At 56.1% G+C, this 18,302-nt stretch overlaps 1 protein-coding gene across 5 annotated transcripts in view; it reads left to right on the top strand.

Moving 5' to 3' along the window:
- Positions 1-18,302, top strand: part of srrm2 (serine/arginine repetitive matrix 2) — a 43,750-nt gene that overhangs the window by 5,939 nt on the left and 19,509 nt on the right. For all 5 annotated transcript variants that reach the window (XM_067979789.1, XM_067979791.1, XM_067979790.1 and 2 more), the window contains exons 2-7: positions 4,492-4,755; positions 6,062-6,163; positions 10,632-10,793; positions 14,317-14,394; positions 15,787-15,849; positions 17,470-17,505. In XM_067979789.1, coding sequence (XP_067835890.1) covers positions 4,517-4,755; positions 6,062-6,163; positions 10,632-10,793; positions 14,317-14,394; positions 15,787-15,849; positions 17,470-17,505 — 680 coding nt within the window. In that variant the 5' untranslated portion in view covers positions 4,492-4,516. The remainder of the gene's footprint in view (positions 1-4,491; positions 4,756-6,061; positions 6,164-10,631; positions 10,794-14,316; positions 14,395-15,786; positions 15,850-17,469; positions 17,506-18,302) is intronic.

Raw genomic sequence — 18,302 nt, 5'->3', positions numbered from 1 at the left:
AACTCTGTACCTGCCCTGGGAGTGTTTGATGGGACGGTGTAGAGGGAGCTTTACTCTGTATCTAACCCTGTACCTGCCCTGGGAGTGTTTGACGGGACAGTGTCGAGGGAGCTTTACTCTGTATCTAACCCTGTACCTGCCCTGGGAGTGTTTGACGGGACAGTGCAGAGGGAGCTTTACTCTGTATCTAACCCTGTACCTGCCCTGGGAGTGTTTGATGGGACAGTGTAGAGGGAGCTTTACTCTGTATCTAACCCTGTACCTGCCCCTGGGAGTGTTTGACGGGACAGTGCAGAGGGAGCTTTACTCTGTATCTAACCCTGTACCTGCCCTGGGAGTGTTTGATGGGACAGTGTGGAGGGAGCTTTACTCTGTATCTAACCCTGTACCTGCCCTGGGAGTGTTTGATGGGACAGTGTGGAGGGAGCTTTACTCTGTGTCCAACCCTGTACCTGCCCTGGGAGTGTTTGATGGGACAGTGTAGAGGGAGCTTTACTCTGTATCTAACCCTGTACCTGCCCTGGGAGTGTTTGATGGGACAGTGTAGAGGGAGCTTTACTCTGTATCTAACCCTGTACCTGCCCTGGGAGTGTTTGATGGGACAGTGTAGAGGGAGCTTTACTCTGTATCTAACCCTGTACCTGCCCTGGGAGTGTTTGACGGGACAGTGCAGAGGGAGCTTTACTCTGTATCTAACCCTGTACCTGCCCTGGGAGTGTTTGATGGGACAGTGTAGAGGGAGCTTTACTCTGTATCTAACCCTGGACCTGCCCTGGGAGTGTTTGATGGGACAGTGTAGAGGGAGCTTTACTCTGTATCTAACCCTGGACCTGCCCTGGGAGTGTTTGATGGGACAGTGTAGAGCGAGCTTTACTCTGTATCTAACCCTGTACCTGCCCTGGGAGTGTTTGACGGGACAGTGTAGAGGGAGCTTTACTCTGTATCTAACCCTGGACCTGCCCTGGGAGTGTTTGATGGGACAGTGTAGAGGGAGCTTTACTCTGTATCTAACCCTGGACCTGCCCTGGGAGTGTTTGATGGGACAGTGTAGAGGGAGCTTTACTCTGTATCTGACCCTGTACCTGCCCTGGGAGTGTTTGATGGGACAGTGTAGAGGGAGCTTTACTCTGTATCTAACCCTGTACCTGCCCAGGGAGTGTTTGATGGGACAGTGTAGAGGGAGCTTTACTCTGTATCTAACCCTGTACCTGCCCTGGGAGTGTTTGATGGGGCAATGTAGAGGGAGCTTTACTCTGTATCTAACCCTGGACCTGCCCTGGGAGTGTTTGATGGGACAGTGTAGAGGGAGCTTTACTCTGTATCTAACCCTGGACCTGCCCTGGGAGTGTTTGATGGGACAGTGTAGAGGGAGCTTTACTCTGTATCTAACCCTGTACCTGCCCTGGGAGTGTTTGACGGGACAGTGTCGAGGGAGCTTTACTCTGTATCTAACCCTGTACCTGCCCTGGGAGTGTTTGATGGGACAGTGTAGAGGGAGCTTTACTCTGTATCTGACCCTGTACCTGCCCTGGGAGTGTTTGACGGGACAGTGTCGAGGGAGCTTTACTCTGTATCTAACCCTGTACCTGCCCTGGGAGTGTTTGATGGGACAGTGTGGAGGGAGCTTTACTCTGTATCTAACCCTGTACCTGCCCTGGGAGTGTTTGATGGGACAGTGTCGAGGGAGCTTTACTCTGTATCTAACCCTGGACCTGCCCTGGGAGTGTTTGATGGGACAGTGTGGAGGGAGCTTTACTCTGTATCTAACCCTGTACCTGCCCTGGGAGTGTTTGATGGGACAGTGTCGAGGGAGCTTTACTCTGTATCTAACCCTGTACCTGCCCTGGGAGTGTTTGACGGGACAGTGTAGAGGGAGCTTTACTCTGTATCTAACCCTGTACCTGCCCTGGGAGTGTTTGATGGGACAGTGTCGAGGGAGCTTTACTCTGGATCTAACCCGTGCTGTCTGTGGTAATGAATACTACAGAATCTTGGCCGTTGAGGGTGAGGCTCCTTCGGTGAAGTCCTCATGGTGACACAACATACGGCACAACAGCAGTGTGTAAATTCGTTCCTGGGTCTGGAGTTGAGACGAGGATGGGGGATATGGGTCGGTTTGAAAAGCTTCATTTGTGATGTATCACTCCCGAGGCGCACTCTGTCTGGACTTCGAAAGAGACCGTTACGGTCGTCCAAATAAAAAGTGCCACCGTCGCAGAAAGTGTGCGTTTTTAAAACTCTCCAGGCGTGATCATCAAAGAGTGATCAGGCGAGAGTGACTGGTGGTGTGCGCTCCACGTGTTACACTAACGGTTAATGTCTTGGGCTGTTACACACAAGGGGAAGCAAGGTGTGTGCTCATTCAGCCCCCATTTTAAACTCTTTCTCTCTATATTTCCATCATCAATTCCAAAGTCCACATTTGCATTGGAAATTCTCAGTTACTGCACCCTCTTGCCAGTAGTGGAGCTACAGCACCGTCACTGGCGGGAGGGTGTAATTACAGCGTGACGAGTTTACGTAGGCGGTTCCTGTTATAAACGGGGACCTCGTTTACAATGGAGACAGTTGCCGGGAGATGGGAGAATGAAAGGCAGGCAGTCTCTTGGCATTGCTCCTTGTGAGTTGGAGAATTCGTTGTAACATCAGGGTTGGACGATGGGTCACGTTCCGTTTTTGTTCCTTGGTATCCTGAGGGTTTCCCGACACAACTTGTTATCCTGTGAAAGTTTTGCGCCTCTTTGAAACGTACTTTGAGCAGGGCTGGTCATTTTTAATTCCTTCCATCGGGACAGGAGGAGGCCATTCAGCCCCTCGAGCCTGTCCTGCCATTCAGTCAGATCATGGCTGATCTGTACATAGCAACAGGAGGAGGCCGTTCATCCCCTCGAGCCTGTCCCGCCATTCAATCAGATCATGGCTGATCTGTACATAGCAACAGGAGGAGGCCGTTCATCCCCTCGAGCCTGTCCCGCCATTCAATCAGATCATGGCTGATCTGTACATAGCAACAGGAGGAGGCCATTCATCCCCTCGAGCCTGTCCCGCCATTCAATCAGATCATGGCTGATCTGTACATAGTAACAGGAGGAGGCCGTTCATCCCCTCGAGCCTGTCCCGCCATTCAATCAGATCATGGCTGATCTGTACATAGCAACAGGAGGAGGCCGTTCATCCCCTCGAGCCCGTTCCGCCATTCAGTCAAATGGTGGCTGATCTGGACATAGCAAGATTCCCACTCCCCTTTGTGTGAAGAAATGCTTCCTGACATCACCCCTGAACGGCCTAGCTCTAATTTTAAGGTTATGCCCCCCTCCCTTGTTCTGGCCGTTCCCCCCCCCCCCCCGCCCCCCCCCCACCACCAGAGGAAATAGTTTCTCTCTATCGACCCTTTCGAAACCCCATCATTTCAAACATCTCGATTAAATCACCCCTCAACAGGGAATACCAGCAGAGCCTGTGCAACCTGTCCTCATAATTTAACGCTCCATGCCCCCGGCTTCATTCTGGTGAATCTGCACCTCACCCCCTCCAAGGCCAGTATATCCCTCCTGCGGTGCGATGCCCAGAAGTGAACGCAGTCTCTCCGGATGGGGTCTGACCGGGGCTCTGCACAGCTGAAGCTGAGAACTTACCCAGGGGGGTAGAAGATTGGGTTTGAGATCTGCGTAGCTGCGCTGGGAGGCGGGAGAGGGGCCTTAGCAGCAGCACCAGGGGGAGCGGGGGGGGAAGAGAATCCTTCGCCCTGGAGTCTGCCCAGTCTCCATCGACTCCCCACTCTCTCCTATTTTTCCAAACTCCGTAGCTGGGAAGACTTTCCTTCTCCGAACGATCCCAAAGACTTTCCCAGACACCGAATCACTTCCGAAGTCTTGAATCGGGAAACCTGGCCGTCACCTTTCAGGCAGGAAGATCCCGCAACTGTTAAACGGGCTGGCCAGTTGAGGGAGCAATTTTGGGCAGCCAGTCTGTGCGCAGCAAGATCCCGCAAACAGCAAGTGAGATCAAGTATCGGATTATCTGTTTTTTTCAGTGATGTTGGTTGCGGGAGGAATATTGGCCCCAGGGCACCGGGGAGAACTCCCCCTGCTCTTCCAGTGGCGTCCTTGGGATCTCTAACACGCACCTGAACGGTTCAACACCCCTCCATCATAGGAGAGTTATCAGACACAATTTGACCCCGAGCCACATAAGGAGATATTAGGACAGGTGACCAAAAGCCAAAGAGGTAGGTTTTAAGGAGCGTCTTAGAGTAGGAGAGAGAGGGGCGGAGAGGTTTAGGGAGGGAATTCCAGAGCTTAGGGCCCAGGCAGCTGAAGGCACGGCCGCCAATGGCGGAGCGATGGGAATCAGGGGATGGACAAGAGGCCGGAATCGGAGGAGCGCAGGGATCTGGGAGGGTTGTCGGGGCTGGAGGAGGTCCCGTTAACTGGCGGTCACCCTGGTCGTTTCTCTGGTGTGCTGACTGTTTTTGCCCTTTGAACCCCACAGCGAGCAGGAGGATCCCGCTCCCGCCATGTACAACGGGATCGGCCTGCCCACCCCCCGGGGGAGCGGTACCAACGGCTACGTCCAGCGTAACCTGTCCTCCGTCCGCCACAAGAAGGACCGGGTGGACTACAAGTCGGAGGAGGAGCTGAAAAAGCTGGAGTCGAGCCTGGTGAAGAAGCCCAACCAGGAGATCCTCGACCACGAGCGCAAGCGCAGGGTGGAGCTGAAGTGTATCGAGCTGGAAGACATGATGGAGGAGCAGGGGTAGGTGGGATTGTGTACAGTGGGAGGGAAGGGGTCGGGTCCATTGGGATTGTGTACAGTGGGAGTGAATGGGAAGGGGTCGGGTCCATTGGGATTGTGTACAGTGGGAGTGAATGGGAAGGGGTCGGGTCCATTGGGATTGTGTACAGTGGGAGTGAATGGGAAGGGGTCAGGTCCATTGGGATTGTGTCCAGTGGGAGTGAATGGGAAGGGGTCGGGTCCATTGGGATTGTGTGCAGTGGGAGTGAATGGGAAGGGGTCGGGTCCATTGGGATTGTGTACAGTGGGAGTGAACGGGAAGGGGTCGGGTCCATTGGGATTGTGTACAGTGGGAGTGAACGGGAAGGGGTCGGGTCCATTGGGATTGTGTGCAGTGGGAGTGAATGGGAAGGGGTCGGGTCCATTGGGATTGTGTACAGTGGGAGTGAACGGGAAGGGGTCGGGTCCATTGGGATTGTGTACAGTGGGAGTGAACGGGAAGGGGTCGGGTCCATTGGGATTGTGTGCAGTGGGAGTGAATGGGAAGGGGTCGGGTCCATTGGGATTGTGTACAGTGGGAGTGAATGGGAAGGGGTCGGGTCCATTGGGATTGTGTAACAGTGGGAGTGAATGGGAAGGGGTCGGGTCCATTGGGATTGTGTACAGTGGGAGTGAATGGGAAGGGGTCGGGTCCATTGGGATTGTGTACAGTGGGAGTGAATGGGAAGGAGTTGGGTCCATTGGGATTGTGTACAGTGGGAGTGAATGGGAAGGGGTCGGGTCCATTGGGATTGTGTACAGTGGGAGTGAATGGGAAGGGGTCGGGTCCATTGGGATTGTGTACAGTGGGAGTGAATGGGAATGGGTCGGGTCCATTGGGATTGTGTACAGTGGGAGTGAATGGGAAGGGGTCGGGTCCATTGGGATTGTGTAACAGTGAGAGTGAATGGGAAGGGGTCGGGTCCATTGGGATTGTGTGCAGTGGGAGTGAATGGGAAGGGGTCGGGTCCATTGGGATTGTGTACAGTGGGAGTGAATGGGAAGGGGTCGGGTCCATTGGAATTGTGTACAGTGGGAGTGAATGGGAAGGGGTCGGGTCCATTGGGATTGTGTACAGTGGGAGTGAATGGGAAGGGGTCGGGTCCATTGGGATTGTGTACAGTGGGAGTGAATGGGAAGGGGTCGGGTCCATTGGGATTGTGTACAGTGAGTGAAGTAGTTGAGTATTTAGTCCCAGTATTGTGGATGACTGCGGTGTATCTGTGTGGAGGATCAGCCCTCAGGATGTGGTGCGAGTGCTGATCATCTCCTTCGATTCTGGTTGCAGGTACTCGGAGGAGGAAATTCAGCAGAAAGTAGCCACGTTCAGACAGATGCTGGTGGAGAAAGATGGAAGTCAGGCTAAAGAGGACCCGAAACAGCGGACAGCGTGAGTAGCTTGGGCCTGGCGTTACTCCTGGATGGTGCAGCCATCTCTTTCTGCTGCCCCCCTCCAACAACGTACGGGCATGGACTCTTATCTAGCGGGCAGAGCCTCTGTGGCCCTTGCGACTCCAAAAACGTTAACACTTGCAGGTGGAGCACACTCGTGCTCGTGCCCAGGTCAAACTATCAATAACCGTCTCCTCCCTCAAGATTGGGAATGATGTGATTTCACAACACGCCTTCTCACCTGCCGATCAGCGTTTCTCCTTCCCCTCCGCCTCACCCCTTCTCTCTAACGTGTGTCGTTCCCTCCCGAGCCTACAGCTTGCGTTGGTCCCCGGCCTCCCGGCGTCCTTTATCCTCGTCTGGGTGAGATACCAATTTTGCGGGTTTAGTTCAGTCAGAAACTGATTTGGACTGGCAACCAGTAGCCAGTGGTGTTCCGCAGGGGTCGGTGCTGGGTCCCCAACTCTTTACAATCTATATTAACGATTTGGAGGAGGGGACCGAGTGTAACGTATCAAAGTTTGCAGATGATACAAAGATGGGAGGGAAAGTGGAGAGTGAGGAGGACATAAAAAACCTACAGGGGGATATAGACAGGCTGGGTGAGTGGGTGGAGATTTGGCAGATGCAATACAATATTGGAAAATGTGAGGTTATGCACTTTGGCAGGAAAAATCAGAGAGCAAGTTCTTATCTTAAAGGCGAGAAACTGGAAAGTACTGCAGTACAAAGGGATCTGGGGGTCCTAGTGCAAGAAAATCAAAAAGTTAGTATGCAGGTGCAGCAGGTGATCAAGAAGGCCAACGTAATGTTGGCTTTTATTGCTCGGGGGATAGAATATATAAACAGGGAGGTATTGCTGCAGTTATATAAGGTATTGGTGAGACCGCACCTGGAATACTGCATACAGTTTTGGTCTCCGTACTTAAGAAAAGACATACTTGCTCTCGAGGCAGTACAAAGAAGGTTCACTCGGTTAATCCCGGGGATGAGGGGGTGGACATATGAGGAGAGGTTGAGTAGATTGGGACTCTACTCATTGGAGTTCAGAAGAATGAGAGGCGATCTTATTGAAACATATAAGATTGTGAAGGGGCTTGATCGGGTGGATGCGGTAAGGATGTTCCCAAGGATGGGTGAAACTAGAACTAGGAGCATAATCTTAGAATAAGGGGCTGCTCTTTCAAAACTGAGATGAGGGGAAACTTCTTCACTCAGAGGGTAGTCGGTCTGTGGAATTTGCTGCCCCAGGAAGCTGTGAAAGCTACATCATTAAATAGATTTAAAACAGAAATAGACAGTTTCCCAGAAGTGAAGCGAATTAGGGGCTACGGGGAGCGGGCAGGAAATTGGACATGAATTTAGATTTGAGGTTAGGATCAGATCAGCCATGATCTTATTGAATGGCGGAGCAGGCTCGAGGGGCCGATTGGCCTACTCCTGCTCCTATTTCTTATGTTCTTAGAAAGGCTTTGTCCCAAAGTATAATAGCTTTCTTAAGATGTTACAGTAAGCAGACAAGCTGCAAAGTTTCTCACCGTGGAAAGCTTCGAGGGGCACTTCACGAAGGTGTTCGACATTAGTCGAGTGCGTCCAGCCTCACTCCAAGAGCGTTCTAATCAGTGTGAAGGTGTTCTCATTTCATACACATTTCTGAACACACTGGTTCGACGCGGCCTTGTGCAAACATGGGCCATTCCATCAATCACCCTATGAAGAATACTTATCTTTACCCAACACAGAATAAAACTTGAAAACATCCCTTACCCATCTTACAGGCAGGAGATGAGAATAATGCCAGAGGCCTCTTTTTCACACGGTAACTTCCAAAGCCCTGTCGATGCCTTTACTAACAGAGGACAGAAAGCCTTTGTTCACGGAAAAGGCCGATCTAAAGCTTTTCCCTAACACGGTTAGTGTTATATACAAAGCTTGAGGAATGCTCTTCTTACATGCAGCCAGCTGATCTGCCGCCTGGTCGACGTTTTTAAATGTCGCCGTTTCTGTTTGGTTCACTGGTTAAATTTGTTTTAGGAACGTGAGGCCATTCAGCCCCTCAAGCCTGTTCCTACATTCAGTGAGATCATGGCTGATCTGTGACCTAACTCCATGTACCCGCCTTAGCCCCACATCCCTTAATACCTTTTGTTAACAAAAACCTATCAATCTCCGATCTAATGAACAATTGAGTTGGCATCGACTGCCATTTGCGGAAGAGAGTTCCAAACTTCTCCCACCCTTTGCGTGTCGAAGTGTTTCCTAACTTCACTCCTGAAAATCCTGGCTCTTAATTTTTAGGCGATGTCCCCCAGTCCCAGAGTCCCCAACCAGCGGAAATAGTTTCTCTCTCTCTACCCCATCAGTTCCCCTTAATATCTTGAAAACTTCGATCAAATCACCCCTTAATCGTCTAAATTCCCGGGAATACAACCCTAGTTTGTGTAATCTCTCCTCGTAACTTAACCCTTGAAGTCCGGGTATCGTTCTAGTAAACCTCCGCTGCACTCCCTCCAAGGCCAATATATCCTTCCGAAGGTGCGGTGCCCAGAACTGGACACAGTACTCCAGGTGCGGTCTAACCAGGGCTTTGTATAGCTGTGGGATAACTTCTGCCCCCTTGTATTCTGGTCCTCTAGCGTTCCATTAGCCTTTATGATTATTTTCTGTACCTGTCCATGACATTTTAATGATCTGCGTACACGGACCCCGAAGTCTCTTTGGACTCTCAAATCGCCTCGGTGTCCCCCCCCCCCCCCCCCCCCCCCCCCCCCCCACCCACTGCAAATGAAAGCCGCAGATCGCTGCCCTGAGTTGTTGCAGATTTCAGATTATCTTGCGGGTTAAGCATCAGCAGCCCCTGCATCCCTTATGCCCAGGAGTGTGCCTCCATTACCCAATACATGACAGCCTGACCCAGGGTTTGTGGCAACGAAACGCCTTGTTGCGGGAACGCTGGGTTTGCTGCACAGAGTAGGCTTGTATTCCCTTGAGTACGGAAGATTTACGGGGTGATCTAATCGATGATTGAAGGATTTGGTGGGGGTAGACAGGGAGGAATTATTTCCTCCGGTGGGAGAGCACAGGACAAGGGGGCATAACCTTAAAATTAGAGCAAGGTCGTCCAGGGGTGATGTCAGGAGGCACTTCTTCACACAAAGGGGAGTGGGAATCTGGAACTCTCTTCCCCCAAAAAGCTGTTGAGGCCGAGGGAGCTAATTGAAAATTTCAAGACTGAGATTGATAGATTTTTGCTTGGCAACATAGAAAATAACACCACGTGTCACTCTGCCCCTGCTAGTGGGCCAAATTCACTCGACTGACTCTCCGATCTTGTGAAACCAGTCGGCGTTAACCTTAAGGAGTTTGCCACGGTAAATGTCTTGTGAATTTCCGACTGGCTGTATCCCCGCTGAATCCCGGCCGTTTCAGCTGGCCCACGATCAGACACATCCCAGGAGTAGAAATCTCGTTAGCTTCAGTCCCTTAGCCGACCTCCCCTGCCACCTTCAGGTCAACTGTGGTTAAAGGGCAAAGGAAAAGTGAATCAGTCCCCATTTTAAAGTCAAATATTTCCAGTTAAATGGCGAACGAGTGTTCCTTGGAGCCCAGGAGTTTCTCTGTGGGCCAAGGAGGTGGGAGGACTGGATTTGAGGCGCTACAGCACCATCACTGGCGGGAGGGTGTAATTACAGCGTGACGCGTTTACATAGGGAGCTTCCATTATACGTGCGGGCGTAGGAATTGATAGTGGCAGAAGCTGAGAGGAATTGCATGCAGATGTCAGATTTTTAATATAGATAGGTGTAGTTCTATAGATCAGCTAATAAATGGGAAATGCTTGCTTTTAAAGGCAGTCGCAAGTAGTTTGGAAAGTGGGAGTTTGAGGTGCAACAGTGCCACATGCAGCAGGAGGACACAAAGCTAAGCACAATGGTAATTGTGTGTGATTTATGGGAACAGGAGGAGGCCCTTCAGCCCCTCGAGCCTGTTCCGCCGTTCAGTCAGATCAGATCATGGCTGATCTGGACCGCAATTCCATTTACCTGCTGTCGCTCCATAATCCCTCGATACCCTGACCCAACAATCTGTCGATCTCAGTCTGGAAAGCTCCGATTGATCCACAGCATTTTGGGGGAGAGAGTTGGAGATTTCCACTCCCCTTTGTGTGAAGAAATGCTTCCCGACATCAGATCAAGGGGGCCGTTCAGGGTTGGACTGTCCCACCAGAGGAAATACTTTCCCTCAATCTACACTATCGAATCTCGTTATATTTTTAAACACCTCGATTAGATCACCCCTTAATCTTGTTACCTCAAAGTGTGATGCGGGAGGGGCGCGTGCCCGCCCGCGGGAAGTGGGGGCAGTGACCTGACTGTCAATATAGCGTGTGTGATGCTGGACATGCGCATTGACTTTGGCCGTTCTGTGGTCTGCCCCAAATGCTCCGTCCTCCCTTCCCCCCTCAGTGTCAGTGAGACTCACCAGCTGGCAGAAGCCAACGAGAAGAAGAACGAGAGGCTGCGAGCTGCCTTCGGGATCAGCGACAGCTACGTGGACGGAAGCTCCTTCGATCCCAAGCGACGGGCGCAGGAGACGGCGGGCAAAGCAGAGCCGCAGAAACAGTACAGGTAGGTGGTGCAAGTGCCCCTGGGTACGGGGTGTAGGGAGGGTGGAGTCAGTGCCCCTGGGTACGGGGTGTAGGGAGGGTGGTGTCAGTGCCCCTGGGTACGGGGTGTAGGGAGGGTGGTGTCAGTGCCCCTGGGTACGGGGGGTAGGGAGGGTGGAGTCAGTGCCCCTGGGTACGGGGGGTAGGGAGGGTGGTGTCAGTGCCCCTGGGTACGGGGTGTAGGGAGGGGGGTGTCAGTGCCCCTGGGTACGGGGTGTAGGGAGGGTGGTGTCAGTGCCCCTGGGTACGGGGTGTAGGGAGGGGGGTGTCAGTGCCCCTGGGTACGGGGTGTAGGGAGGGGGGTGTCAGTGCCCCTGGGTACGGGGTGTAGGGAGGGTGGTGTCAGTGCCCCTGGGTACGGGGTGTAGGGAGGGTGGAGTCAGTGCCCCTGGGTACGGGGTGTAGGGAGGGGGGTGTCAGTGCCCCTGGGTACGGGGTGTAGGGAGGGTGGTGTCAGTGCCCCTGGGTACGGGGTGTAGGGAGGGTGGAGTCAGTGCCCCTGGGTACGGGGTGTAGGGAGGGTGGTGTCAGTGCCCCTGGGTACGGGGTGTAGGGAGGGTGGTGTCAGTGCCCCTGGGTACGGGGTGTAGGGAGGGTGGTGTCAGTGCCCCTGGGTACGGGGTGTAGGGAGGGGGGTGTCAGTGCCCCTGGGTACGGGGTGTAGGGAGGGTGGTGTCAGTGCCCCTGGGTACGGGGTGTAGGGAGGGGGGTGTCAGTGCCCCTGGGTACGGGGTGTAGGGAGGGGGGTGTCAGTGCCCCTGGGTACGGGGTGTAGGGAGGGGGGTGTCAGTGCCCCTGGGTACGGGGTGTAGGGAGGGTGGAGTCAGTGCCCCTGGGTACGGGGGGTAGGGAGGGTGGTGTCAGTGCCCCTGGGTACGGGGTGTAGGGAGGGTGGTGCAAGTGCCCCTGGGTACGGGGTGTAGGGAGGGTGGAGTCAGTGCCCCTGGGTACGGGGTGCAGGGAGGGTGGTGTCAGTGCCCCTGGGTACGGGGTGTAGGGAGGGTGGTGTCAGTGCCCCTGGGTACGGGGTGTAGGGAGGGTGGAGTCAGTGCCCCTGGGTACGGGGTGTAGGGAGGGTGGTGTCAGTGCCCCTGGGTACGGGGTGTAGGGAGGGGGGTGTCAGTGCCCCTGGGTACGGGGTGTAGGGAGGGTGGTGTCAGTGCCCCTGGGTACGGGGTGTAGGGAGGGGGGTGTCAGTGCCCCTGGGTACGGGGTGTAGGGAGGGGGGTGTCAGTGCCCCTGGGTACGGGGTGTAGGGAGGGTGGTGTCAGTGCCCCTGGGTACGGGGTGTAGGGAGGGTGGAGTCAGTGCCCCTGGGTACGGGGTGTAGGGAGGGGGGTGTCAGTGCCCCTGGGTACGGGGTGTAGGGAGGGTGGTGTCAGTGCCCCTGGGTACGGGGTGTAGGGAGGGTGGAGTCAGTGCCCCTGGGTACGGGGTGTAGGGAGGGTGGTGTCAGTGCCCCTGGGTACGGGGTGTAGGGAGGGTGGTGTCAGTGCCCCTGGGTACGGGGTGTAGGGAGGGTGGTGTCAGTGCCCCTGGGTACGGGGTGTAGGGAGGGGGGTGTCAGTGCCCCTGGGTACGGGGTGTAGGGAGGGTGGTGTCAGTGCCCCTGGGTACGGGGTGTAGGGAGGGGGGTGTCAGTGCCCCTGGGTACGGGGTGTAGGGAGGGGGGTGTCAGTGCCCCTGGGTACGGGGTGTAGGGAGGGTGGAGTCAGTGCCCCTGGGTACGGGGGGGTAGGGAGGGGGGTGTCAGTGCCCCTGGGTACGGGGGGTAGGGAGGGTGGAGTCAGTGCCCCTGGGTACGGGGTGTAGGGAGGGTGGAGTCAGTGCCCCTGGGTACGGGGTGTAGGGAGGGTGGTGTCAGTGCCCCTGGGTACGGGGTGTAGGGAGGATGGAGTCAGTGCCCCTGGGTACGGGGTGTAGGGAGGGTGGTGTCAGTGCCCCTGGGTACGGGGTGTAGGGAGGGTGGTGTCAGTGCCCCTGGGTACGGGGTGTAGGGAGGGTGGAGTCAGTGCCCCTGGGTACGGGGGGTAGGGAGGGTGGTGTCAGTGCCCCTGGGTACGGGGGGTAGGGAGGGTGGTGTCAGTGCCCCTGGGTACGGGGTGTAGGGAGGGTGGTGTCAGTGCCCCTGGGTACGGGGTGTAGGGAGGGGGGTGTCAGTGCCCCTGGGTACGGGGTGTAGGGAGGGTGGTGTCAGTGCCCCTGGGTACGGGGTGTAGGGAGGGGGGTGTCAGTGCCCCTGGGTACGGGGTGTAGGGAGGGGGGTGTCAGTGCCCCTGGGTACGGGGTGTAGGGAGGGTGGAGTCAGTGCCCCTGGGTACGGGGTGTAGGGAGGGTGGAGTCAGTGCCCCTGTGTACGGGGGGTAGGGAGGGGGGTGTCAGTGCCCCTGGGTACGGGGTGTAGGGAGGGGGGTGTCAGTGCCCCTGGGTACGGGGGGTAGGGAGGGTGGAGTCAGTGCCCCTAGGTACGGGGGGTAGGGAGGGTGGTGTCAGTGCCCCTGGGTACGGGGTGTAGGGAGGGGGGTGTCAGTGCCCCTGGGTACGGGGTGTAGGGAGGGTGGAGTCAGTGCCCCTGGGTACGGGGGGTAGGGAGGGTGGTGTCAGTGCCCCTGGGTACGGGGTGTAGGGAGGGGGGTGTCAGTGCCCCTGGGTACGGGGTGTAGGGAGGGTGGAGTCAGTGCCCCTGGGTACGGGGTGTAGGGAGGGGGGTGTCAGTGCCCCTGGGTACGGGGTGTAGGGAGGGGGGTGTCAGTGCCCCTGGGTACGGGGTGTAGGGAGGGTGGAGTCAGTGCCCCTGGGTACAGGGTGTAGGGAGGGGGGTGTCAGTGCCCCTGGGTACGGGGTGTAGGGAGGGGGGTGTCAGTGCCCCTGGGTACGGGGGGTAGGGAGGGTGGAGTCAGTGCCCCTGGGTACGGGGTGTAGGGAGGGTGGAGTCAGTGCCCCTGGGTACGGGGTGTAGGGAGGGCGGTGTCAGTGCCCCTGGGTACGGGGTGTAGGGAGGGCGGTGTCAGTGCCCCTGGGTACGGGGTGTAGGGAGGGCGGTGTCAGTGCCCCTGGGTACGGGGTGTAGGGAGGGGGGTGTCAGTGCCCCTGGGTACGGGGTGTAGGGAGGGGGGTGTCAGTGCCCCTGGGTACGGGGTGTAGGGAGGGGGGTGTCAGTGCCCCTGGGTACGGGGTGTAGGGAGGGCGGTGTCAGTGCCCCTGGGTACGGGGTGTAGGGAGGGGGGTGTCAGTGCCCCTGGGTACGGGGTGTAGGGAGGGGGGTGTCAGTGCCCCTGGGTACGGGGTGTAGGGAGGGTGGTGTCAGTGCCCCTGGGTACGGGGTGTAGGGAGGGCGGTGTCAGTGCCCCTGGGTACGGGGTGTAGGGAGGGCGGTGCCAGACACCTTGCGAGCGAGCACGCCTTATTTAACGCTGGTATTGGGGAGCAGCAGGCCAGGCACTGCCGTTAACCCTCACCCTCACCCCTTCCCTTTGTCTCCCCAGCTTGGTCCGTGAGCCCGGCCGATCTCCATCACCTTCACACAAGAAGAAGAAGAAGAAAAAGGGCAGGACACGAGGCCGGTGAGTCGTGATTGAAACGCCGGAGAGCACCGAGGGAGCGAATATCGTATTCAAGGACCCATTGGGTCGCAGTTCCCCCAACACCCAGTTAGATCTTTGTGCTAATCTCCCTCCCATTCTCGGCCAGTGTTCTCCTGGTAACGTGTACAGTATATTAACCCCTGTACTCCTGAGAACACTGTCCCCGTGTACAGTACAGAATAAGGTGTATATTAACTCCTGTACTCCTGAGAACACTGTCCCCGTGTACAGTACAGAATAAGGTGTATATTAACCCCTGTACTCCTGAGAACACTGTCCCCGTGTACAGTACAGAATAAGGTGTATATTAACCCCTGTACTCCTGAGAACACTGTCCCCGTGTACAGTACAGAATAAGGTGTATATTAACCCCTGTACTCCTGAGAACACTGTCCCCGTGTACAGTACAGAATAAGGTGTATATTCACCCCTGTACTCCTGAGAACACTGTCCCTGTGTACAGTACAGAATAAGGTGTATATTCACCCCTGTACTCCTGAGAACACTGTCCCTGTGTACAGTACAGAATAAGGTGTATATTAACCCCTGTACTCCTGAGAACACTGTCCCTGTGTACAGTACAGAATAAGGTGTATATTAACCCCTGTACTCCTGAGAACACTGTCCCCGTGTACAGTACAGAATAAGGTGTATATTAACCCCTGTACTCCTGAGAACACTGTCCCCGTGTACAGTACAGAATAAGGTGTATATTAACCCCTGTACTCCTGATAACACTGTCCCCGTGTACAGTACAGAATAAGGTGTATATTCACCCCTGTACTCCTGAGAACACTGTCCCCGTGTACAGTACAGAATAAGGTGTATATTAACCCCTGTACTCCTGACAACACTGTCCCCGTGTACAGTACAGAATAAGGTGTATATTAACCCCTGTACTCCTGACAACACTGTCCCCGTGTACAGTACAGAATAAGGTGTATATTAACCCCTGTACTGATAACACTGTCCCTGTGTACAGTACAGAATAAGGTGTATATTAACCCCTGTACTCCTGAGAACACTGTCCCCGTGTACAGGGGCGGAGTTTACAGAGGGCGTTCACAGGGCAGAACTGAGACACTAATGGCTCTTTAATTAAGCGCACCCCTCTCCGGCGATGGGGCTCGCAGAAATACTGCAGCTGGCAGCAGGTTTCCTCAATTGAGCCTCTTTTCGGCGGCTCCCGTCTCCTCGGGGGTCCCTTTGCCCCGCCTTCCCTGGGTGGCACGAAGGGGCTGCATCCAGACAGCCCATCCCTCCCTGCTCCGCCCTCCGGTCAGAGACAGGCAGCACGGGCGGTGGAAAGGTGGGATCAGGTCACCGGCTGGGACAGCTTGTGATGTGTTGGTGTTTGTTTGTGGGGTTTAGGTCTGAGAGTCCGTCTGCACGCTCGAAGGAGAAGAAGAAGAAGAGTTCGAAGAAGAAGAGCAGGTACGGAACACTAATTCTCCATCCCCCGACGGCCCCCTCCCCATCCCCCGACGTTTTCCCCCCTCCCCGACGGCCCCCTCCCCATCCCCCGACGTTTCCCCCCTCCCCGACGGCCCCCTCCCCATCCCCCGACGTTTCCCCCCTCCCCGACGGCCCCCTCCCCATCCCCCGACGGCCCCCTCCCCATCCCCCGACGGCCCCCGTACCCCAAATAGCTGCCAGGTTTGTCAACGGAGCAAGAAGGAAAACACCGTTCACCTGCTCAGGCCATCCCTTCGTTCAGCACCCACCTGAGAGGGCAGACGGGGCACTCAGTTTAATGTCTCACCTGAAAGACGCCACCTCCGACAGTGCAGCGCTCCCTCGGTGCCGACCCTCCGACAGTGCAGCGCTCCCTCGGTGCCGACCCTCCGACAGTGCGGCGCTCCCTCAGTACCGACCCTCCGACAGTGCGGCGCTCCCTCAGTACCGACCCTCCGACAGTGCGGCGCTCCCTCAGTGCCGCCCCTCCGACAGTGCGGCGCTTCCTCGGTGCCGCCCCTCCGACAGTGCGGCGCTCCCTCGGTGCCGCCCCTCCGACAGTGCGACGCTCCCTCGGTACCGACCCTCCGACAGTGCGGCGCTCCCTCAGTACTGACCCTCCGACAGTGCGGCGCTCCCTCGGTGCCGCCCCTCCGACAGTGCGGCGCTCCCTCGGTGCCGCCCCTCCGACAGTGCGGCGCTCCCTCGGTGCCGCCCCTCCGACAGGGCGGCGCTCCCTCGGTGCCGCCCCTCCGACAGTGCGGCGCTCCCTCGGTACTGACCCTCCGACAGTGCGGCACTCCCTCGGTGCCGCCCCTCCGACAGTGCGGCGCTCCCTCGGTACTGACCCTCCGACAGTGCGGCACTCCCTCGGTGCCGCCCCTCCGACAGTGCGGCGCTTCCTCGGTGCCGCCCCTCCGACAGTGCGACGCTCCCTCGGTACTGACCCTCCGACAGTGCGGCGCTCCCTCGGTACTGACCCTCCGACAGTGCGGCGCTTCCTCGGTGCCGCCCCTCCGACAGTGCGACGCTCCCTCGGTGCCGCCCCTCCGACAGTGCGGCGCTCCCTCGGTACTGACCCTCCGACAGTGCGGCACTCCCTCGGTGCCGCCCCTCCGACAGTGCGGCGCTCCCTCGGTACTGACCCTCCGACAGTGCGGCACTCCCTCGGTGCCGCCCCTCCGACAGTGCGGCGCTCCCTCGGTACTGACCCTCCGACAGTGCGGCACTCCCTCGGTGCCGCCCCTCCGACAGTGCGGCGCTCCCTCGGTGCCGCCCCTCCGACAGTGCGGCGCACCCTCAGTACCGACCCTCCGACAGTGCGGCGCTCCCTCGGTTCCGACAGTGCGGCGCTCCCTCGGTACCGACCCTCCGACAGTGCGGCGCTCCCTCGGTACCGACCCTCCGACAGTGCGGCGCTCCCTCGGTACCGGCACCGGGTGTGTCAGCCTGGATTCTGGGCTCAAACGCCCGATCTTGAGACCGACCAAACCAAAAGTGACTGTTTGGAGGGGGGTGTGAGAGACCTGATGAGGGGTGGTATAAATGCTGGGCTGACTTCACTTCGTACGTTTAAATATCTTCTTCTTGGATTTGTAGGTCACAGTCCAAGTCGAAGAGTAAGAAGAAACATCGGTGAGTGTTTAACCCATTAATACAGAGCGGAATAAACAGTCTGTCCATCAGGGAGTGTTTAACCCATTAATACAGAGCGGAATAAACAGTCTGTCCATCGGGGAGTGTTTAACCCATTAATACAGACTGGAATAAACAGTCTGTCCATCGGGGAGTGTTTAACCCATTAATACAGAGCGGAATAAACAGTCTGTCCATCGGGGAGTGTTTAACCCATTAATACAGAGCGGAATAAACAGTCTGTCCATCGGGGAGTGTTTAACCCATTAATACAGACCGGAATAAACAGTCTGTCCATCGGGGAGTGTTTAACCCATTAATACAGACCGGAATAAACAGTCTGTCCATCGGGGAGTGTTTAACCCATTAATACAGACCAGAATAAACAGTCTCTCCATCGGGGAGTGTTTAACCCATTAATACAGAGCGGAATAAACAGTCTGTCCATCGGGGAGTGTTTAACCCATTAATACAGACCGGAATAAACAGTCTGTCCATCGGGGAGTGTTTAACCCATTAATACAGACCGGAATAAACAGTCTCTCCATCGGGGAGTGTTTAACCCATTAATACAGACCAGAATAAACAGTCTCTCCATCGGGGAGTGTTTAACCCATTAATACAGACCGGAATAAACAGTCTGTCCATCGGGGAGTGTTTAACCCATTAATACAGAGCGGAATAAACAGTCTCTCCATCAGGGAGTGTTTAACCCATTAATACAGAGCGGAATAAACAGTCTCTCCATCGGGGAGTGTTTAACCCATTAATACAGAGCGGAATAAACAGTCTGTCCA

Source organism: Heptranchias perlo, unplaced genomic scaffold (assembly GCF_035084215.1).
Source record: "Heptranchias perlo isolate sHepPer1 unplaced genomic scaffold, sHepPer1.hap1 HAP1_SCAFFOLD_507, whole genome shotgun sequence".
In the NCBI taxonomy this organism is placed as follows: Eukaryota; Metazoa; Chordata; class Chondrichthyes; order Hexanchiformes; family Hexanchidae; genus Heptranchias; species Heptranchias perlo.
This window is presented reverse-complemented; position numbering and strand designations above follow the sequence as displayed.